Source organism: Saimiri boliviensis, chromosome 1, assembly GCF_048565385.1.
Source record: "Saimiri boliviensis isolate mSaiBol1 chromosome 1, mSaiBol1.pri, whole genome shotgun sequence".
Lineage (NCBI taxonomy): Eukaryota > Metazoa > Chordata > Mammalia > Primates > Cebidae > Saimiri > Saimiri boliviensis.
Window position 1 is genome coordinate 27,385,814 of NC_133449.1, and position 23,135 is coordinate 27,408,948.

Consider the following 23,135-nt stretch of genomic DNA (forward strand, 5'->3'; position numbering starts at 1 on the left):
CCACGCAGCGTCTCTATGGTCGGGTGGGCGGGGCTAGGAGGAAGATGGCGGCGCTCGCAGCTGCAGCTGAGCCCCAAGCCTCTGGGGGTCCGCGGCCCCCAGTGTGTCTGTTGGTGTTAGGAATGGCGGGATCCGGGAAAACCACCTTTGTACAGGTGATGTGCACAGTGTGGGTGTAGTAGGGAAGCGCGAAAGGTTGCCTCCGGCAGGCGGAAGGCTAGAAAGAAAGCTAGGGAGGTCTACGAGGAGTTGGAGGATACCGGCGCGTGGCTTTGGCGGACTTCCCATCAACTTTAGTTCTTTCCCCGGCAAAGCCTCCTCGGGCTCTAGCCAGGTTAATTAAGGCTTTCTTCTGGGGCACCTTCAGTGCATACTCGGTGCAGGTTACAGCGTTGTACAGGAATTGTCTTGCTGATAAAATAACCAGTTTCTCGAAGGCAGGGGCTTACAAGTAACTTTAGAGATCAATACAGTGCTAGCACACAGGTTTTTGGTGAAGATTTGCCAAAGAATTATTTTTTGCACGCCTGTCATGTTCCATTCATTGGAGATATAGCGAAAATGAGGTTGACAAGATTTATTCATGGGACTAAATATTTAATGGAGGAGATAAAGAAAACCCACATACGAAAAATCAAAACAAGTAAACAAGTGACTATGAGTAGGGGAAGCTTTGTTAGATGGGTGATGAAGAAAGGTGGCATTTGAACTAGGAGCTGAATCTTAGAGGTGAACATAGTGGGTGGATATTTCAGGTAGAAGAAAATCTAAGTGCAAAACTCTTAAGGCATGGGTGGTAAAGGAATGGAAGTTCTCTCTTGTCCCCTCTTCGTCTTCTTCCAACCCTCTCCCCATATCTCTGCAGAGGCTCACGGGACACCTGCATACCCAAGGCACTCCACCTTATGTGATCAACCTGGATCCAGCAGTACATGAAGTTCCCTTTCCTGCCAATATTGGTGAGTAAACTGGTAACATAACTTGTGTGAAGTGCTTTAAAGAGAGTGGAAAGACTCAAGCTTGCCAGTCTTCAGTGCCTTCTTTTTTCATGTTTTTTTTTTTTTTTTTTTTTTTCTAAACTATCTACTTTCATGTCTTTTGGATTTGCTTGAGTTCCTAAACATCTCAGGCGGGTTTTTCTTTTTCTTTTCTTTTTTTTTTTTGAGACAGAGTTTCTGTCTCCCAAGTCAGAGTGCAGTGGCATGATTTACAGCTCACTGCAGCCTCAACATGCCAGGCTCCAGTGATCCTCCCATCTCAGCCTCCTGCCACCATGCTGGGCTAGTTTTGTTTTGTTTGGAGAGACAAGGCTTCTTATGTTTCCCAGGCTTGTCTTGAACTCCTGGGCTCAAGTGATCCTCCTGCCTTGGCCTCCCAGAGTGCTGGGATTACAGATGTGAGCCACTGTGCCCAGCCTAATTCTTCTTTTTTTAAAAGTCATGTCTGCATTGCTTTTGTATTGCCCACGTCAGTAGTAGGCAATTAGTAAGAAGATTTTTTTCCCCTTGATTTTTGCCTCCCTTTTTCTAGGCATGTTTAAGTTGTATAAAACTTTACACTTTGTGGAGACAAAACTCTCTATCATACCTTTAGAGCTCCTAGCCCTAACATTTTTTATTCTTTGTAATAAAGGAAACCAGTTTGAAAGTGAGGTGGTAGAAGAGAATGGTGACAAAAGAAGGCTAGAAACCTGTTTTACTTCCTTGCTAGTAGGGAATGTATATCTATTACATTCCAGTTAATTCTTTTTCTCCTCAGATATTCGTGACACTGTGAAGTATAAAGAAGTCATGAAACAGTATCCTTTTCCACAACTACTTTGGTGTTGACTCCTTCCTGGCTTCTCGTCTGTGTATTTTGTGGCTTTGAAAAAGTGTTTTTGCCTTTTCCTTGTAAAATATACAAACAAAAGGATGGGAGCTGACTGTGGGAGAGGTAGGTGATCAGAAATACTATTTCAGCTTGAGATTTTAGTTTTCTTACCGTCTCCCCACATGGCAAGCAGTTGTAATTAAAGAGCAGAGAGTATGGTAGGATAACTGATAGCTACCTGGGTCCCACAAGGTAGTATTGTCTTGGAGGATCATCTATTGGTCACTATCTCTTTAGACTGGGAAACTCGAAAATGACTGGGTTTAGTTGGATTAATTCCTAGTAAATCGCTGTGTGAAATGTGTACTCTCTCTGTAGGCAAGTCTAAGTAGGAAGGCTAATTATAATCTTGATTTATTTATGAGGATCAGGGCCGGAGGTATTATATAGGTGACCTTAATGGCCAGTGATCCCCTGATGCACCTGTATTACTATTTGGCCACTTTGCTTTCTTCTTTTTGCCTGGCCATTCCTAAAATCTTAAATGAGTGAGCCAAACCTTGATGGTGAATGTTTCCCTGTGGTTAGGGTTGTGTCAAGGATTAGGTTGCCAGCATCCATTAATGGAACACTAATTCCATAATGCTGTTTGTGTGAGTGATGCCCTAGGTATGAACTTAATAAACTAACATTTAAGCAATTTCAGTCCTCAACTTGGTGTCTAGATACGGACTTGGGCCCAACGGTGGCATAGTGACCTCACTCAATCTCTTTGCTACCAGATTTGATCAGGTATGCCTGTCTTTAATATATAAATATGGCTATGTAAAAATCTGTGACTCTTAAATGCCTTAGCTTGATCACATTGGTAAAGAAGAGTAGCAAACCTGACTATAAATATAGAAAATAAGTAGGCATTTTGTCAGACAGAGAAGTAGACTATGAGAAGATGATCAGTATTGTCAGACACTTCACATTTTATATTTGTGATAGATAATAAAGATCTAAAAGACCTGGGTTATTTTCTTGACCTGTTCTTTGCTTGTGGTGTATTACCCTAAAGCTGAGATGGGTCTATCTGGGAGTGGGATGGACTAGCAGTCATGGAATGGAAATATAATGGGACATTTTACTTGTGATAAATGTTTGTCATTCTTTCGGTTTTCTTTGTCACCTACTTCCATAAGAGCGTTTTATAATCGGCCAGGTGTGGTGGCTAACGCCTGTAATCCCAGCACTTTGGGAGGCTGAGGTGGGTGGATCAAGAGGTCAAGAGATTAAGACCATCCTGGTCAACATGGTGAAACCCCGTCTCTACTAAAAATACAAAAAATCAGCTGGGCATGGTGGCACGTGCCTGTAATCCCAGCTACTCAGGAGGCTGAGGCAGGAGAATTGCCTGAACCCAGGAGGCGGTGGTTGCAGTAAGCCAAGATAGCACCATTGCACTCCAGCCTGGGTAACAACTGAAACTCCGTCTCAAAAAAAAAAAAAAATAGAGTGTTTTATAATTATTGGGTTTTTTTTACTCTGATGTCATGCCATGACACAGGCTGTTAACATTTTCTTTGTTTTTGAGATGGAGTCTCACTCTGTTGCCCAGTCTGGAGTACAGTGATGCAATCTTGGTTCACTGCATCTTCCATCTCTTGTGTTCAAGTGATTGTCCTGCCTCAGCCTCCTGAGTAGCTAGGCCTACAGGCAGGCATCACCACACCTGGCTAATTTTTTGTGTTTTTAATAGAGTTGGGGTTTTGCCCTGTTAGCCACAATGATCTGTATTTCCTGACCTCGTGATCCGCTTGCCTCGGCCTCCCAAAGTGCTGGGATTACGAGCATGAGCCACCACATCTGGCCCATGGCTGTTAACATTTTGACAAGAGATACAACTTGACATTGACAGATCAAAGTCTTCAGCTTCTCAGGTCCTTGGGTTGTGCCCCCGGGTGGTATTGCAGTGCTGCTGATGTGGCTGTGCTGCCTTAGTTCAGCCTGTTTATTCCTTGTTGTCCTAAGACTGAACATTTAGTAGGTGACTGAGGGATTCAGTAGATGACAGTGCCTGTGAGGTATGCCACCCTGGAGAGGGCCCTGTGATTTTGTGTTGAAATCGGAATTTATTATCATTTACATCTTTTTCTTTTAGGTGATGCAATTTATTGAGAAGGCCCAGAACGTGTCTAAGTAAGTGATTTCAGTTTAACACCCATTTATTACTCCGTGGTTGTCATATTTCTAGGCCTAATGGAGGATCTGGGATACCATCAACCTCTGAAAGGGTATAGATTGAGGAGAAACCATTAGGAGTGAAAAAAAAGTTCAGCAAGAAAATCGTTAAGATGCTTTAGAGTATAGATCTAAATTTTATATCATTCCATCCTCAATTACTTTGATCCGCAGTTTACATGGCTTCTTAGGAAGTATTTTGAGATTTTGTCCAAATTCAGTTGTCCACCTGTCTTCTCTTGGGAAACCATGCTTGTTGCCATTAAAGTCTCTGAAATGCCTTTCTAGTCTTATTTAAATGAATGTAGTCCACATGGTTCAGAGAAAATTTTTTACATTAAAAAGTATCAAAATAGGAAATATTTATTCTTATGGTTATTACCAACACAGTTAACTGTTGTTCAAGGTTCACTTTTTTTAAAAAAAGTAATTTATAAAAATTCAAACCATACATGATATTTACAAGATGAAACCATCACCCTGATTTCCACTAGAAGTAATGCCATTATTCAGTGACTAGCATTCCACAATTCTATACACATAGATAGAAGGATGAATGTATAAACATACTTGTACAAAGATGGGGTACTGGAGGTAGCTTTTGTTTTGTTTGTTTTGAGACAGGGTCTTGCTCTATCGCCCAGGCTGGAGTTGAGTGTAGCAATCTTAGCTCACTGTAGCTTTCACCTCCCTGGTTCAGGTGATCCTCCCACCTCAGCCTCCCAAGTAGCTAGGGCTAAAGGTATGATCCACCACACCTGGCTAATTTTTTTTAAAATCTAATTTTTGGGACAGAGTCTTGCTCTGTTGCCCAGGCTGGAGTGCAGTGGTACAATCTTGGCTCACTGCAACCTTCGCCTCCAAGGTTCAAGCGATCCTCCTGCTTCAGCCTCCCGAGTGGCTGGTATTACAGGTGCCTGCCACCATGCCCGACTAATTTTTGTAGTTTTAGTAGAGATGGGGTTTCACCATGTTGGCCAGGCTGGTCTTGAACTCTTAACCTCAAGTGATCTGCCTGCCTCAGCCTCCTAAAGTGCTGGGATTACAGGTGTGAGCCACCATTCCCAGCTATTTTGTATTTTTTGTAGAGATGAGGTTTTGCTGTGTTGCCTCGTCTGGTCTGAAACTTGTGGGCTCAGGCGATCTGCTTGCCTCAGCCTCCCTAACTGCTGGAATTATCCTGGCCTGGAGGTTTTTTTTTTTTTTTTTAAAAAAAAAACAACAACAGCTTTATTAAGATATAATTCGGCTGGGTGCAGTGGCTCATCCTGTAATTCCACCACTTTGGGAGGCTAAGGCCGGCGGATCACCTGAGGTCAGGAGTTTGAGACCAGCCTGGCCAACATGGTGAAACCCCATCTCTACTAAAAATACAAAAATTAGTCGGGCATGGTGGCAGGCACCTGTAATACCAGCCACTCGGGAGGCTGAGGCGGGAGGATCACTTGAACCTTGGAGGCGAAGGTTGCAGTGGACCGAAATCATACCACTGCACTCCAGCCTGGGCAATAGAGCAAGGCTCTGTCCCAAAAACTAGATACTAAAAAGATACAAAAAATTAGCAGGGTGTGATGGTGCACACCTGTAACCCCAGCTACTCGGGAGGCTGAGGCAAGAAAATTGCTTGAATCCAGGAGGCGGAGGTTGCAGTGAGCTGAGATTGCACCATTGCACTCCAGCCTGGGTGACAGGGTGAGACTCCATCTCAAAAAACAAAACAAAACAAAACAAAAAAGATATAATTCACGTACCATAAAGTTCACTCATTGAAAGTGTATGGTTGTTTTAGTCTGTTCACAGAGTTGTGTGTTGATCATTACTATGTAACTTCAGAATATTTTCATCATCCTAAAAAGAAACCCTATACTCATTACCAATTACTCTTTATTTTTCGTTCCTCTCAGCCCCAGTGGCTGCCCATTTTCCATTCCCATTGGCAATATGATTTCTCCGCAACTGGTTCCTCCGTAACCTCGCCAACATTTGTTGTTATTGTTGTTTTTGATTATAGCCATTCTAGTGGGTATAGAGTGTTATCTCATTGTGGTTTTTAACTTATTTCCTTAATAACTAATGATATGGAGCATCTTTTTAACGTACTTATTGGCCATTGGTATATATTTGTAGAAATATCTATTAAAATTCTTTGCCAATTAAAAAAATGTTGATATAATTTGTAAATATATCAAATTAATTCACAAAAATGTACATTTCATAAAAATAGCTTTATTGAGATAATTTACATACCATACAATTGACCCATTTGAAGTATATAATTCAGTGGCTTTTAGTATATTCATAGAATTGTACAACAATCACCACAGTCAATTTTAGGATATTTTAATCATCTCAAGAAGTAACCTGATATTCTTCAGCTAGCACTCCCCAACCCATTCCTCCCATTCTTCTTCCTCTGTTCCACACACCAGACTCACCCCACCCTAAGCAACCAGATATTTCCCAAGAGATTTACATCCTATTTTTGCTTCTTTCATTTTTAATGCATTGTGTTTCTGTAACTATAATAGTTTCCCCTGTGATCATTTGCAGCAATTCATGGTCTGCTGTTCCTGCCCATTAGTGTGAATATTGGACATTGAACAAAGTATAGGGGATCATCATGTGTAGTTTGAGGGCAATTGGAGGAAGTTAGATTTGGCAGTGTGGAGAGCTTATTCCAGTGTTGGATAACCAGATGTTTATCGTCTTATATGATGGAATATCCTTTAGCATAACACACGTAACACTTTTTTAATGATCTTTCTTGACATAGATATGTGTTGATTGACACACCTGGACAGATTGAGGTATTCACCTGGTCAGCTTCTGGGACAATTATCACTGAGGCTCTTGTGAGTATTCTAGGACTTGCTACTTAGAGTAGCTAGAGGGGCTAGACTGGGTGAGAATTTATTTTTAATTGCCTTGGATGTTATATGGCAGGGAGTTGTAGAAGCTCTGCACACCCTGCCTAAAGTGGTTTTCCCTTGCTAAGGATGGTGGAAAAAGAGTTTGAGGACAGGTTGTGAGCCCTCTGACCAAGGCTTTGATTATTTTGTGGCTTTAGGCATCCTCATTTCCAACAGTTGTCATCTATGTAATGGACACATCAAGAAGTACCAACCCAGTGACTTTCATGTCCAACATGCTCTATGCCTGCAGGTAATTGATTATTGGTGGGCACAGTGTTCCATCAAGGTACAAGGCCTTTTTCTTTTCTTCTTCCTCTTTGTTTTCGAATCTGGTTGCTTATCCCTGGATTTGTGCTCATTCATATTTGCTATTCAATTGAGTGGCTGTGAGCTGAGGAAGGTCAGAGGAGAAAAGAGGCACATGTGCTGTTGGTGTTCCCTCTCAGTATGCTCTGATCGTCCTCCCTTGTTGTTAGAAAAATAGGTGAGGTATGAATACGAGCTGTCCGATAGTTGTTCCCAGTTGAATAAAATCCAAGTCTAAATAGAATAGAGTCCTCTGGACTGGGTCTGTCATCCCAGCACTTGGGAGGTCAAGGTGGGATGATCGCTTGAGCTTGGGAGTTTGAGACGGGTTGGGCAACAAGACTCTGTCTCTACAAAAAATTAAAATTAGCCAGCATGGTGGCACGCCTCTATAGTCCCAGCTACTTGGGTGGTTGAGGTGGGAGCATTGCTTGAGTTCAGGTGGTTGAGGCTGTAGTGAGCCTTGATTGTGCCACTGCACTCCAGCTTAGGGCAATAAGACCCTGTCTCAAAAAAAACCCGAAGAATAGAGTCCTCTGGCCTGAATGATGCTGGTAGAGTGAAATTGTAATATGAGGAGATGCCATGAATAAGAGAATTTATCCATAATTGTAAAACGCACAGGTACAGGCATGGTGGCTCATGCCTATAATCCCGGCATTTGGGGTGGCTGTGCTGGGAGGGTTGCCTAAGCCAAGGAATTTGGGACCAGCCTGGGCACCATCGTCAAACCCCCATCTCTACTAAATATACAAAAAAATAGCTAGGCATGGTGGTGTGTTCCTGTAGTCCCAGCTACCTGGGAGGCAGAGGTGGGATGATTACTTGAGCCTGGGAGGCCAGACTACAGTGAGCTGTGGTCATGTCACTGTACTCCAGCTTGGACAACAGAGTGAGACCTTGCCTCAAAAATATAAAATACACAAGTTTGCCCCAAATGTGGCACCATTAGTAGAGGAAGGGCATGCTTCACTGGTTTATATTAGTGCATTAAGACTGAGGAGCAAGGCAGACAGTTATTAAAGCTCAGGGAATTTAATTTTGAGTGTACACAAAAGCCATCACCAACATTTGTCTCTTCTAATATGACAAAGGATGTGCCTTTTTGTTGGATGCAAGAAATCTTGATCCAAATAGAAATCTGAATATTGACAGCATTATTTTATTTTCATATTGTTTGTTTATTTATTTATATACTTTTGAGATGGAGTCTCACTCTGTCGTGCAGGCTGGAGTACGGTGGCACAATCTCAGCTCACTGCAATTTCTACCTCCTGAGTTCAAGTGATTCTCCTGCCTCAGTCTCCTGAGTAGCTGGTATTACAGACGCCCATCACCATGCTTGGTTAATTTTGTATTTTGAATTGAGATGGGGTTTCACCGTGTTGGCCAGGCCGTTCTCAAACTCCTGAGCTCAAGTGGTCTGCCTGTCTTGCTTGGCCTCCCAACATGCTGGGATTACAGGCATGAGCCACTGTGCCTGGACCATTTTCATGTTAATTGTTTAAAAGGCAATTATTTGATTTGTCTGATAGTGGTAATCATTTATTTTAAAAAATTATTTATTATTTATTAATTAATTATTTTAGAGTCGGGGTCTTGCCATGTTTCCTAGGCTGGTTTTGAACTCTTGGGCTCAGGCAGTCCTCACAGGTTGGACTCCCAAAGTACTGGAATTACAGGTGTGAGCCACCACACCCAGCTGGTAATCATTTCATGATGTAAACATACAGTTGACCCTTGGACAATTTCGGGGTTAGAGGAGCCAGCCTCTTCGGTGTGGAAGACCCAAATATAACTTTGACTCCCCCAAAACGTAATTACTAAAGGCCTACTGCTGATTGGAAACCTTGCTGGTAACATAAACAGTAGATTCACTGACACACGTTGTATATATTATATCCTGTATTCGTGTAATAAACTAAGCTAGAGAAAGTAAAGGGAAGATATATTAACTATTCATTAAGTGAAGTAGATCATCATAAAACTCTTCATTTTCATCATCTTCACTTTGAGTAGTCTAAGAGAAGGGGTTGATCTTGCTATTTCAGGGTTGGCAGAGGTGGAAAAAAAGCTGCATACAAGTAAACCTTGCAGTTCAAACCTATGTTGTTTAAGGGTCAGCCGTGTATTAAAAATATCCTGTTATACACCTTAAATATATACAATTTTTATTTGTCAAGTATACCTCAGTAAGGCTGGTGGTAGAAACATTTTAAAAATATTACTTGGCCAGGCGCGGTGGCTCAGCCTGTAATCCCAGCACTTTGGGAGGCCGAGGCGGGTGGATCACGAGGTCAAGAGATCGAGACCATCCCGGTCAACATGGTGAAATCCCGTCTCTACTAAAAATACAAAAAATTAGCTGGGCATGGTGGCGTGTGCCTGTAATCCGAGCTACTCAGGAGGCCAAGGCAGGAGAATTGCCTGAACCCAGGAGGCGGAGGTTGCGGTGAGCCGAGATCGCGCCATTGCACTCTAGCCTGGGGTAACAAGAGTGAAACTCTGTCTCAAAAAAAAAAAAAAAATTACTTTACAGATTGGAAAAAATTTTAATGTTCTTGTCCCAGCCTTACTGAGGTATATAATTCACAAACAAAAATTGTATCTATTTACATGTCATTTGTAAAGCATAAAGGAGATAATACATATAAAAGTGCTTATTAGCACGGTACCTAGATTACACAGGTTGAGTATCCCACATCCAAAAATTTGAAATCTGAAATGCTTCAAAGTCTGAGACTTTTTGAACACTGACATGACACTCAGAGGAAATGCTTATTGGAGGATTTTGGATTTTCAGATTTGGGATGCTTAACCAATAAGTATTTACAAATATTCCAGAATCTGAAATCCAAAACGCTTCTAGTTCCAAGTATCTCAGAGAAGAAATTCTCAACCTGTAATCGGTATTTAATAAATGTTCATTTTCTTCTCTGAAAAATACCAATTTGGTAAAAAACAACAAGTTCAATACTAAGGCATTATTACTTCAAATGAGAGTGAGGGTGTGTGTTGTTTCTTGGTGGTGGTTATTTTCCTGTTGGGAGAGACGATGTGAGTGTTACGTAAAATGGATAGGCTGGGTGTGGTGGCTCGCAACTGTAATCCCAGCACTTTGGGAGGCTGAAGTGGGTGGATCGCAAGGTCAAGAGATCGAGACCATCTGGGCCAATGTGGTGAAACCCTGTCTCTACTAAAAATACAAACATTAGCTGGGCGTGGTAGAGTATGCCTGTATAGTCCCAGCTACTGAGGAGGCTGAGGCAGGAGAATTGCTTGAACCGGGAGGCAGAGGTTGCAGTGAGCCAAGATTGCACCACTGCACTCCAGCCTGGTGGCAGAGTGAGACTCCATCTCAAAAAAAAAAAAAAAAAAAAAAAGGGATGACTGCTTTTTAGATTCTGAACTCATTCCCCTTCTCTTACTTAGTCCTAACATGCTGACACTGGACGAGCAAGAGCTTATGTGCTTTTTAAAATAACATCTCAATGTTTGGTTTTCAGCATCTTATACAAAACCAAGCTGCCTTTCATTGTGGTCATGAATAAAGTAAGTGTATTCTTCCTGTTGTGATTCACCGTTTTTCATCAGAACCTTGTGGTTAGAAGGTTTGGGTGGGTGAGAAGGATTATTTCAGATGCTGGAGATCAGATTCAGGCTTTACTGAAACAAATTCATAGGCACTTTGAGAAAATAAATCAATCAAATTGAATAAGTAATTGTTACTAACTCTTGTCTGAAACTATTTTAGGTAAGGTAGAGTAGCCCCTCAACCATAGGGTGTAGATTATCCCTCAGAGTCAAGACTAATTATGAGAGGGACAACTAGTCTACTGGGAGTGGCAATTAAAAAATACAAAACTTCCCTGTTGGTTGATGGCTAGGATGCAAGAGACCTTTTGACTTCAGAGCCTGAAATATGCTGGTGTCCATTCTGGCCCTGGTTACTTGGCAGTGGATAGTGGAGGGTCAACTAAGAGAATACTCATCTTCATTTAATTACAATGACTACACAACGATTGTGGTTCTTTGTGGCTTGTTGCGATGGAGGGGAAATAGAAGCAGAGAAAGAAAAGAATATGGATGATACGCTCTTTACTGTCACTACTTAATTTAAATAGTAAATTTTGCCTTTGTTATCTCTGGTTGCTCATAATTGACTTCTCTCTGGTACAGACTGACATCATTGACCACAGCTTTGCAGTGGAATGGATGCAGGATTTTGAGGCTTTCCAAGATGCCTTGAATCAAGAGACTACATACGTCAGTAACCTGACTCGTTCAATGAGCCTGGTGCTGGATGAGTTTTATAGCTCACTCAGGGTAAATTTTCTCTCCTGCTCACACTGACAGCTTCTCCAGATTACCTGTTAACCCACAGAACTGGCTTTGAACCTGGCTGAGAAAGGAAGCTTATTACCTATTGAAAAATAACTTTTAAATCATTGCTTATTAAAAATTGTAGAGTGTACATGAATAAGATAGGGACCCCAACTTCAGTGTATGTAGTCTGTTTGGGAGACAAGGCTACACGTAGAATTAAAACATATGATATATTGCAGTAAGTACTTTAAGAAAGATTGGAAGTTGGGCCTGATGATTGTGAGGCAGCAAATCAAAATGACCGATTTTGGAGGTTGTAGCATTAGAGGTATGCTTTGAAGAAGGGTAAGATTTATGTAAGCAAAAGCGAGTGAGTTAATTGCCCAAGCAAAGGCATAGCCAAAAATTATAGAAAGTGATTTGGTTTGGTTTGTTAGGGAATAGATACTAAGTCTTACTAATTTTTCAGTTCTAATTCTATCTTTATTTTTCTTTTTTCCTTTGGAGAAGATCTTGCTTTGTTACACATGCTGTGACATGATCACAGCTCACTGCAGCCTTGACTTCCTAGTCTTAAGGGATCCTCCTGCCTCAGCCTCCCAAAGTGCTGGGAGTATAGGTGTGGGCCACTGCACTCAGCCCATATCTTTCTTTTCCAATTTTTTATTTCCTATGAACTTATTTCCATGACTTTTCACTAGGTGTGCTGTTTTGTTCTTTTTTAGCCTGGCTTTTTGCCAAAAACTTCTCAAAGTATAAACCTTTTCATTAAGATTTTTTGACATTTGAACAAGTTAATAAACATCATTAAGAAATATACAGTGGTTTCTTTAGTGGTATTTATGATGCTTTTTGGCAGGTGGTGGGTGTCTCTGCTGTTCTGGGTACTGGATTAGATGAACTCTTTGTGCAAGTCACCAGCGCTGCTGAAGAGTATGAAAGGTGAGGATAAAGGAAAATTCTATCGATGACATTCTTAATAAGCCACAATTCTGATATGATAGCAGTTTTTCCAGGAAAAGCATTAAGTTTTCATGATGGATGTATTACATTTGCCTCGCATATGTGTATTGAATCAGGCCACACTTAGAATTAAGTTCCCTTTAACTTTTTTTTTTTTTAATAGAAGTATAAATCTTCACTGTATTGAGTGATTAAGAGCGGGGATCATCAGACTTTTCTGTAAAAAGCTAAATAGTAGATGTCTCAGGCTTTGTGGTCCATACAGTCTGTTGCAACTGCTGACTTCTGCCAGTGTAGGACAAAAGTGTCTTTAGACAGTTCGTAAATGAATGGGCTTGGCTGGTGTTACAGTAAAACATTATTTATGAAAACAGGCAGTAGACTGGATTTGTCACAGAGGTTGTTGTGATGATTGAGAAAACATATATACAGCACTATCACAATTGCTAATATATGGTAAGCACATTTTATAATAAATGTTATAACTATTGTCATTGTTAATACTGGAATTTCATTTAACTAAAGGAAAGTAGAGTCAGAGCACCTATATGCTTTCCTTAGGCCCGTGGCATGATAGCCGGCTTATTAGCATGTGTCTTTGGCTTCATATTTTGCAAGATCCTAACAACCACGTTTTGGTTTTCAGACATGTTATTTTGATTTTGATTCATTAGACATAAGGATGTTATCAAAAACCTTAGCATAGACTCTTTTCTGTCTCCTTTCGTTGTTATGTTATATAAAGCACATAATAGTATGTTGCATGTCCTGAGCTCAACAGGCTTACCTTTTACTTATCTCAGCCTTTTATCTCTAATGAATGATGAACTCCTCAGTTATGTTCTCACCAGTATTAATCTTTCCAGCCCAGCAGTCAGGATTGCATCTCCTGGTTCCAAGGTGGGAGCAAGTACCTTGGCTTTTAATTCCATTAGGTAGACTGTGTCAGTGACTAAGATTTGTTACATCTGATGTTTTATTATTTTCAGAATCCTAGGAAAATAGAGGAGATAAGGGGCAGTGGGGAGTGGTTAGGATAGATGATTAAGCAATGGACTTTAGAAAGTGTTTCTCTTTGCAGGGAGTATCGGCCTGAATATGAACGTCTGAAAAAATCACTGGTAAGAAGGGAAGCCGTTTGTATACTTTAAAAGGACATTAAAAAATCCCAGCTCAATCCTGATGACATAAGTGCTTTTGTTTTGGTTATTAATGTTTCTTTTCTTTAATTAAACTTTTTGTGGCTTTATTGAGGTATAATTGGCTAATGAAGTTTCATGTATCTTACAAATAAGGCTCCTTAATTTTTCTTCACTTTCAGAGGTCAATTTAAAGCTAGTTGTAGAATTTTGTGTAAGAATATAGTGGTGGTTCACAACTCCTTTTTTTGTTGTTGAGAAAGAATCTCACTCTGTTGCGTAGGCTGGAGTACATGCAATGGCACGATCATGGCTCACTGTAGCCTCAAGCTGCTGGGTTTAAGCGATCCTCGCATCTCAGCCACCTGAGTAGCTAGGACAGCATGTGTGTACCACATCCCTGGCTAATTTTATTTTGTAAATTTTTCATACAGACAGGTCTTGCTATGTTGCCCAGCCTGGTATCAAATTGCTGAGCGTCTGTGATCCTCCCCTCTGGGCCTCCTGTAGTGCTGGATCACAGCATGAGCCACCACGGCCAGCCTTCTCTTACCCCAAATGATCAAGTGTCCTGCTTCCATAGGCTCACCGGGTCCTTTGTCTCTGAGCCTTCCTGTTATGTCTACTTCTGGGTTTTGTGTTTTTTCCCCATATAATAAAGTTTATTGTATCTTTTTTTTTTTTTTTCATTTTGTAGCCTGTGGATGAATAAAAAGTAATGCTTTCTATCTAGGCGTTTTCCCTGGCCCGTTTAAATGTTCCAGATCCACCCTGGACTCAACTCAATAGTTTGGAATTGAGGGTTCTTTTGAAATGTTTTTGTGTTCAGTTTCTGAATCCTTTAAATCAGTGTGTAGAACCCTCCAGTCTGAACTTCTGGTGTAACCCAGGTCTATGCTGCTTAGTGTTTCTGTCTCTATACCAGATGTCCCTTATCTGCATTGGTTTTTATGTAGCCTCTGTTTGTGTGTAATTCTTCATCTCCACTGAGAAGTCTGTTATCTAATTTGGGGCTCCTTTTTGAATATGATGACATTTTTCTCTGTATATACAGGCAAATGCAGAGAGCCAGCATCAGAGAGAACAACTAGAACGCCTTCGAAAAGATATGGGTTCTGTAGCCTTGGACGCAGGGACTGCCAAAGGTATTGGAGGGCTTCCTGGTGTTAGGAACAAAAAAAAGGTTACACTTATTTCTACTCAGCAAGATTCTATTTATATATGAGAGAGAAAAAGAGAAAATATGGTTTTATACATATATATACACCACACAACACACATATATGCATACATATATATTAAAAATAAAGGATTTGGAGAGGCAAACAACTGGAAATTTTATACAGCTATACCACTTTGGATTCCTCTTTCAGGAAGTTTTTGCTTTACTTTGGCAATACACTTGAGTGTGCTGTGGGTTTTTTTTTTTTTTTTTTTTTTTTTTTGGTTTTGTTTCTAATGCTTTTAATTCTCTCCAATTTTTAAATTTTTTTCATAAAAAAAATTTTTTTTTGAGATGGAGTCTCGCTCTGTCACCCAGGCTGGAATGCAGTGGTGCGATCTCAGCTCACTGCAACCTCTGTCTTCTGGGTTCAACCGATTTTCCTGCCTCAGCCTCCTGAGTAGCTGGGACTACAGGCGTGTGCCACCATGTCCGGCTAATTTTTTTGTATTTTTAGTAGAGACAGGGTTTCACCATGTTAACCAGGATGGTCTGGAGCCCCTGACCTTGTGATCCTCCCGCCTCCACCTCCCAAAGTGCTGGGATTACAGGAGTGAGCCACTGTACCTGGCCTCCAATTTTTTTTATAATTAAAAGTTCTTTTTTACAGTTTGACCTTAAAATTTCAGACTTATAGAAAAGTTACATAAATGATACAAATAATTGCCATAATTCTTCAGATTCCCAAAATGTTAACGTTCTACCACATTTACTTTATTCTTTTCTCTGCCCTAGCCTCCTGAGTAGTTAGATCTACAGGTATGTGCCACATGTCTGGCTAGTTTTAACAACATTTTTAATAGAGACGAGGTCTCACAATGTTGTCCAGGCTAGTCTTGAACTCTTGGCCTCAAGCAGCCCTCCTGCCTTGACCTTCCAAAGTGTTGGGATCATAGGCATGAGCTACTGTCCCCAGCACATTTTTTTTTTCTTTTAACTTGCTTTGATGAGCAAGGACTATTTACTTTTATGCCTGTACCATGTTGTTTTAATTATGTAATTATGTTCAATATCTGCTAGGTCACATTCTCCTCATAATTTTTATTTGGTTTTCCTTACATGGTCTTCCACATGAACTGAGTATCAACTTTAGTCCCCTAAAAAGCTTTTTGGTATTTTTGTTGGGATTATATTATATTCATAATTAATTTAGGGAGAAGTGACATCTCTATGATGTTCAGTCTTACTACCCAAGACCATGGAGTGTCTTTGTATTTGTCAGGTCTACTTGTGTCTTTCAGGAATGTTTATGGTTTTCCTCATGTAGTTTTTCTTATTTCTTTTTAAACTGTTTTTGTTATTTTAGCCAACCTTTTTGACCAAGAGTTTTTGCCTGTTTCTTTTCAATTTTTTTTAAACAATTCATTTTTATGTGAGACAAGGTCTTGCTCTGTCAACCAGACTGGAGTGTAGTGGTGTGATCTTGGCTCACTGCAGCCTCTGCCTCCTGGGTTCAAGCTATTCTCCTGCCTCAGTCGCCATAGTAGCTGGAACTACAGGTGCCTGCCACCATGCCTGGCTAAATTTTGTATTTTTAGTGGAGATGAGATTTTGCCATGTTAACCCAGATTGGACTTGACCTCCTGGGCTCAAGTGATCTGCCCACCTCAGCCACTTGAAGTGCTGGGATTACAAGTGTGAGCCACTGCATCCAGCTTGAAATTTATGTATGAATGTATGTATGTGTGTATTTGTTTTTGAGGTGGAATCTAGCTCTGTTGCTGGAGTGCAATGGTGCGATCTTGGCTCACTGCAACCTCTGCTTCCCGGGTTCAAGTGATTGTCATGCCTCAGCCTCCCAAGTAGCTGGGACTACAGGCTCGCGCCACCACACCTGGCTAATTTTTGCATTTTTGGTAGAGGCAGAGTTTCTCCATGTTGATGAGGCTGGTCTTGAACTCCTGACCTCAGATGATCTGCCCATCTCAGCCTCCTAGAGTGCTGGAATTACAGACATGAGCCACCATGACCAGCCAACTTTACTGAATTTTCAAAAATTTTTTGAGTTAGTTTTATCATGGACTCTCCAGGGGTTTTTAGGTTAGTTTTCATTTAGCATGCCTTCCACCCTGACCCCTGTATATTGATGAACTGCCCTCAAGGTTCAGGTGCAAGTCTCTTGTAGCTTAGTGGATCCTGCAACCAAATTGACACTACTTAAAAGAAAAGCTCCATTTATTTATTTATGGTAATAAATTGGGTCCGGATGCGGTGGCTCATGCCTGTAATCCCAGCACTTTGGGAGGCTGAGGCGGGCAGATCACAAGGTCGAGAGATCGAGACCATCCTGGCCAACATGGTGAAACCCTGTCTCTACTAAAAATACAAAAAAATTAGTTGGGTGTGGTGGCGAATGCCTGTAGTCCCAGCTACTCAGGAGGCTGAGGCAGGAGAATTGCTTGAACTTGGGAGGCGGATGTTGCCAGTGAGCCGAGGTGGCGCCATTGCACTCCAGCCTGGCACCTGGTGACTGAATGAGACTCTGTCTCAAAAAATAAAATAAAATAAAATAAAATAAATTGGGCATACTTTTTTTTCTTCTTATCAGCAACACTAGCCTTTTTTTCTTCTGGGACATCTTTCTTAAAGGAGTGATGTTTCTGTTCATGAAAGTTATTGCTATATTGAAGAGCAAAGCTGAAAACAGACTGGGTTTACCAGTTAAGTGAACTCATTTGTGCCATCCTTGTTGCAAACCTTAGCAAAATACATTTTCATGTGCCACAGTCTTTTAGAATCACTTCTGAATATGTCAAGCGATTGTTAAAACTGCTGCTGCTGTACTCCGCTAACCTGTTGTAGGGTGGGAGAGTTTAAGTAAATCATTTGAGGAAAGTCAAAAGTATAGTTGCATAATTGTTAGTTGGGCACAGAAATGAAGCATTTACTGTCAGCATGTCCTGTCATCCTCCTTTCTCACAGGCCTCTTGAGATTTGTGCCAGTTGATGTTGCTGCCTCTGGCCACCCTTATTCCCTAGCCACGCTCTCACAAGCCTCATAGGCTCCTGAAGAGAGAGTGGCCGTGTCCTCCCATGGCAGTAGTGTGAGTTGACTAGATTTTCTTCTGATTACTGGAGCTCAGCCCTTAATTAGTTTTTCTGAATAGAGAATTTTACTTCTGTTAGTGTATTTGATTTTCTATTTTTCCCCTGCCTCCTCTTCTTAAATAATACCCTGGCTCCTCAATATCATTTCACCCTGTATTTTCTGCAGACCTTCTCTGAACTTACATTTCCACCAGGAGGCTTCCTTAGTACTCCACACTTTCACTGTGACTCACCAGCACACTGGATCTGTTCAGGTGTTTCTAGCTTTCATAGGAGAAACCATCACTCCTTTCCAAGCTGTGTGCCAGTGAAAAGAATGATGCTACTACTAAGACAAGCTTCTTAAAAATTATTTTCCTCAGCTTAAAAAGTGGGACTCCTAGGGCTGTTTGCCTTATGAAAGCACTTTGTGAACTAAGTATAGAAATGTTAAGTGGCATTAAGAATACATTTAGAAGAGGTAAGATCCTGCATTTACCGTATCATGAGCACTTTCGTCCTGCCAGTTTATGATCATAGTTATTAGTGATTCCAAATCAACTTTTGAGGAGGCATATGCACTCATAACTGTTTTCACTGTAGACAGCTTATCTCCTGTGCTGGACCCTTCTGAATTGATCCTGACTCGAGGAACCTTGGATGAAGAGGATGAGGAAGCAGACAGTGATACTGATGACATTGACCATAGAGGTGAGAGGTAGCTGAGGTGGCTCATGGCAACAGAGCATCTGCTCATCCTCACATTGTTTGCCCAGGAGTTTCTTATTGTTAAGCATGTAACCAGTAATAGTGGGGGAGAGGAGATGGTAAAGGATACAGCACCAGAAGAGAGTTTCCTATATTGAAAGTTCCTGTCTTGCCTACTGGAGGGTTAATATTGAGCTGATTATAGGCCTTTCATTGGTCTTATGTCTCCTTATCTTTAGGTCCTAACTCGGTTTGAGGGATCCAGGACTTTTGTTTGTTGTTATTAGGATTTTGTTTTAAGAATACATAAGGGCTGGGTGTGGTGGCTCATGCCTGTAATCCCACAGCTTTAGGAGGCCTAGGCAGGAGGATTGCTTGAGGCCAGGAGTTCTAGACAGTCCTGAGCAATATAGTGAGTCCCAGTATCCACAAAAAAAAGAAAAATTGCTGGGCCTGGTTGCTCACAGCTGTAGTCTAAGCTGCTTGGGAGGCTGAGGTGGGTGAGTTCCTTGAGCCCAGGAATTTGAGGCTATAGTGAACTATGATTGTGCTACACACTCCAGCCTGGACAACAAAGCAAGACCGTCTCAAAAAGAGGAATACATAGGTGGTATGGACTTTGATAGAATGGCTCTGGAAACCCAGATTCCACTTGGCATGGTTTTATGGACTGTGAGCAGAATCTGATTATTATTTTTTGAGATGGAGTTTTGCTTTTGTTCCCCAGGCTGGAGTGCAATGGCGTGATCTTGGCTCACTGCAACTTCTGCCACTGGGGTTCAAGCAATTCTCCCACTTCAGCCTCCGGAGTGGCTGGGACCACAGGCGTGTGCCACCACACCCAGTTAATTTTTTGTATTTTTAGTAGAGACAGGGTATCGCCATGTTGGCCAGGCTGGTCTCGAACTCCTGACCTCAAGTCATCCACCCATGTTGGCCTCCCAAAGTGATGGGATTACAGGCTTGAGCCATCGCACCCTGCCAGAATCTGACTCTTTTTTTTTTTTTTTGAGACAGAGTTTCGCTTTTTTTACCCAGGCTGGAGTGCAATGGCACAATCTCATCTCACTGCAACCTCCGCCTCCTGGGTTCAGGCAATTCTCCTGCCTCAGCCTCCTGAGTAGCTGGGATTACAGGCATGTGCCACCGTGCCCAGCTAATTTTTTGTATTTTTTAATAGAGACAGGGTTTCACCATGTTGACCAGGATGGTCTCGATCTCTTGACCTCATGATCCACCCGCCTCGGCCTCCCAAAGTGCTGGGATTACAGGCTTGAGCTACCACGCCCAGAATCTGACTCTTAACAAAACAACCATAGGCCCTGTGCAGTGGCTCACGCGTGTAATCCCAGCACTTTGGCAGGCCAAGTGGATCACCTGATGCCAGGAGTTCGAGATCAGCTTGGCCAATATGGCGACACCCTGTCTCTACTAAACAGTACAAAAAATTAGCCAGGCTTGGTGGCGGGTACCTGTAATGCCAGTTACGCGGGAGGCTGAGGTGGGAGAATTGCTTGAATCTGGGAGGCGGAGGCTGCAGTGGGCCGAGAGTGCACCATTGCACTCCAGCTTGGGCAACAAGAGTGAAACTTGGTCTCAAAAAAAAGAAAGAACCACAGGATTAAGGTCTAAGCTGTGACCAAGAGCAAACCTTGGCCAGGTGTGGTGGCTCGCACCAGTAATCCCAGCACTTTGGGAGGCTGAGGTGGGTGAATCACAAGGTTAAGAGTTCAAGACCCGCCATGATGAAACCCAATCTCTACTAAAAATACGAACTTAGCCAGGCATGGTGGCGAGCACCTGTAATCCCTGCTACTTGGGAGGCTGAGGCAGAGAACTGCTTGAACCCAGGAGGTGGAGGTTACAGTGAGCCAAGATTACACCACTGCACTTCCAGCCTGGATGACAGAACGGGACTCCATCTCAAGGGGAGAAAAAAAAAGCAAACCTCGTTGTTTGTTGGCTGGGTTTTATATGTAAATTGCCTCATTTAATCAGATTTCTTAAGATGTAATTTACCAACAGTAAAACTCAACTTTTTGAGTACATAGTTTGATGAACTTTAACAAACACATACTTTCTTGTAACCACCATCACAGTTGAAACGTAGAACACTTACCTCGACCCCCAGAACTTCCTCATCCCCCTTGTTTTTCAGTCCCTGGCCTGAACACCCAGTGCCTGGCAACCACTGACTGATACTGCCTTTTCCAGAATGCCATACAAATAGAATTACAGTATTTAGCCTTTTGCATTTGACTTTTTGGACTCAGTAGTATAGTCTATCCATATTGTTGCATGTATCAGTAATATGTTCTTTTTTTAATTGCTGATAGTCCATTATTGTGGATGTACCACAATTTGTTTATCCATTCCCCAGTGGATTGATATTTGGGTGGATTTTAGCTGTTATGAGTAAAGTGACTATAAACATTTCCAAATAGATCTTTGTGTAGACATATGTTTTCATTTCTCTTGGTTAAAAATACCTACAAGTGGGACCTTATTTTAACTACTATGAAGGAGGTATTCTTTCTACTTAAAAAGAAACATTTTGGGCAGCATGATAGAGCATGCTTCTAGGAGACATTTCCTCTTTGAGAAAGGTGAGTACTTAGTTTCTTAAAAGTTAACATACTGTTTTCTGATGGATGGGTGATAGGGGCTCTAATCAGTTTTGTCTAATGAAAGAGAATTGAAAAGGAATTGTCCTTTTTTCCTTGCAGTTACAGAGGAAAGCCATGAAGAGCCAGCATTCCAGAATTTTATGCAAGAATCGATGGCACAATACTGGAAAAGAAACAACAAATAGGACACCCTAGGACACCTCACTTGTTGCTAGAAGTCCAGAATTTTGGACCTCTGTGTGAAAGAACTATCCTTAGCTCTGACTGGGGGCTACCATAAGGGACAATTTTCTTCAGGGTAGCAGAGTTTCTCTTATTAGAGAAATCTTGTGACTCAGATGAAGTCAGGGCGAGAAGACCCTTGGACCTGGCAGGTTAATGCTGATTATTCCTTGGCCTTTCCCCTATATTTACGCAAGGAAGGATATACTGAGCTCATATTCTTCCAGCCCTACAACTTCAGGTTTTATCATTTGAACTCAAGTCCTTTGGCTGCTGAGGAATGGAATCAAAAGAACGTAGTCTCCTTGTGACCACTTCAGATCTCTTTTAGTCTGGGTATATAGCCTCTACTTGCCCCCCTCCCTCCGGCTTCATGCCCTTGATCCTGCACCATGAGTTGCCCTCCTATTAGTAGCCAGGGAAAAGGAAAACATAGAGTTTGTCCAGAACAGTGGCAGAGTATTCTTGGCGATCCACCAATGTTGGTATGAAATACGCCTCACACTGTATAGTTCATTATAGGATGCCAGGTTTGTTGAAGAAAGTGGGCAAGAGATGATTAATGAATCAGAATCCTATTTCACTTCTGACTTGGATAAAGAGTATTTAATTTTAACTTTGTTGTAAAACTACTTGTCATGATTTCAATTTAGAAAATTATGTAATTGTGAATAGATTCACTTCTGTTCAACAAAGAGGCTTAAGGCCACATGTCCAAAGTTGTCTCAATAAGGTGATATTTTACTAAAGTTTCCCATTTGCACATACTGAGTAAATACAGAGCTAGGCCCAGTTTGTATTGTACTCTGAACTTAATGCAAAGTCTCCTTGGTGATTTACACAAAGGCCATGGATTTAGGTTAGAGGCACATTTCATATATAACAGCCGTTATAAAGGTTTGCCCTGCCTCCACATTTTTCAGTATCTTAAAACAGTACATTTCTTTCAGGGAATTCTATCTCTGTGAGTCAGTACTCCAACTTATTGGTTCTCACAGTATGGACCAGGAGCATCAGCATCACCTGGGGTATTGTTCACCTTGCCTCTTAAAACCTGTGCTCAGAAACCCTTGGTGAGGGGCGGGGGGTGAGGGGCAGGGGGCGGCTAGCAGTCTGTTCTAGTAAGCCTTCCATGTGATTCTGGTGCATAGTAGCCTATGACATAATTCAAGACCAGGTGACTCTCAGATACTAATCCTCACATCATTTGTCTTCTCAAATTACCCTAGTCTTGACCATCTGGTGCCTGTTCTGCAATTTAACATTCTGCAGCAATAAAAGTGTTTTATTATGAAGTATTAATTTCAATGTTCCATACTTAGTGGGAACCAGTGGTCTTAAAATTTGAAGCTATTCAAGAAGAGAGCATTCGCAAAGCAAAACTCAAGCATACTTGGTTTTTCTCTGTAGTACTTTTGAATGCTTTGTCTTTCTTACAGAATAACTTGTCTTCCCTATGCTTTAAGCTACGAAAGGGTAAGGGCTAAGTCTTAATCATCTTTGTATCCCTTGCACAGGACTTAGCAAATAATTGGTACACAATATTTGCTGAATGAAATACATTCTCAGATGGCTACTTTATGGAAACTGGCAAATGGCCACTTTCATTAATAAAGGAAAATGAAGACTACAACAGAGGCTAGGT

General features: G+C 41.5%; 1 protein-coding gene across 2 annotated transcripts; it reads left to right on the forward strand.

Moving 5' to 3' along the window:
• The first annotated feature begins 17 nt into the window (after nucleotides 1-17).
• Nucleotides 18-22,185, forward strand: GPN1 (GPN-loop GTPase 1). 2 transcript variants are annotated; one of them, XM_003941539.4, is made up of 14 exons: nucleotides 18-155; nucleotides 866-959; nucleotides 1,759-1,798; nucleotides 2,538-2,604; nucleotides 3,959-3,996; nucleotides 6,812-6,890; nucleotides 7,106-7,200; nucleotides 10,763-10,808; nucleotides 11,436-11,582; nucleotides 12,442-12,524; nucleotides 13,627-13,666; nucleotides 14,739-14,829; nucleotides 18,537-18,644; nucleotides 21,368-22,185. In XM_003941539.4, exons 1-14 carry the CDS (start codon nucleotides 45-47, stop codon nucleotides 21,451-21,453), a joined length of 1,125 nt encoding a protein of 374 aa, XP_003941588.1. In that variant the 5' UTR covers nucleotides 18-44; the 3' UTR covers nucleotides 21,454-22,185. The 2 variants fall into 2 exon arrangements, with proteins under 2 accessions (XP_003941588.1, XP_074251741.1); XM_074395640.1 differs by lacking the exons at nucleotides 18-155; nucleotides 866-959; nucleotides 1,759-1,798 and adding an exon at nucleotides 1,899-1,935 and having other exon boundaries at nucleotides 2,519-2,604.
• The last annotated feature ends 950 nt before the right edge of the window (nucleotides 22,186-23,135 follow it).

What these genes read in the sequence shown, in the direction of transcription:
- GPN1 (XM_003941539.4), top strand. Translation starts at nt 45, where the DNA reads ATGGCGGCGCTCGCAGCTGCAGCTGAGCCCCAAGCCTCTGGGGGTCCG. An exon ending in GCTGCTGAAGAGTATGAAAG is followed by an intron (nt 12,525 to 13,626) that starts GTGAGGATAAAG and finishes TTCTCTTTGCAG; the next exon opens with GGAGTATCGGCCTGAATATG. An exon ending in TGATGACATTGACCATAGAG is followed by an intron (nt 18,645 to 21,367) that starts GTGAGAGGTAGC and finishes TTTTCCTTGCAG; the next exon opens with TTACAGAGGAAAGCCATGAA.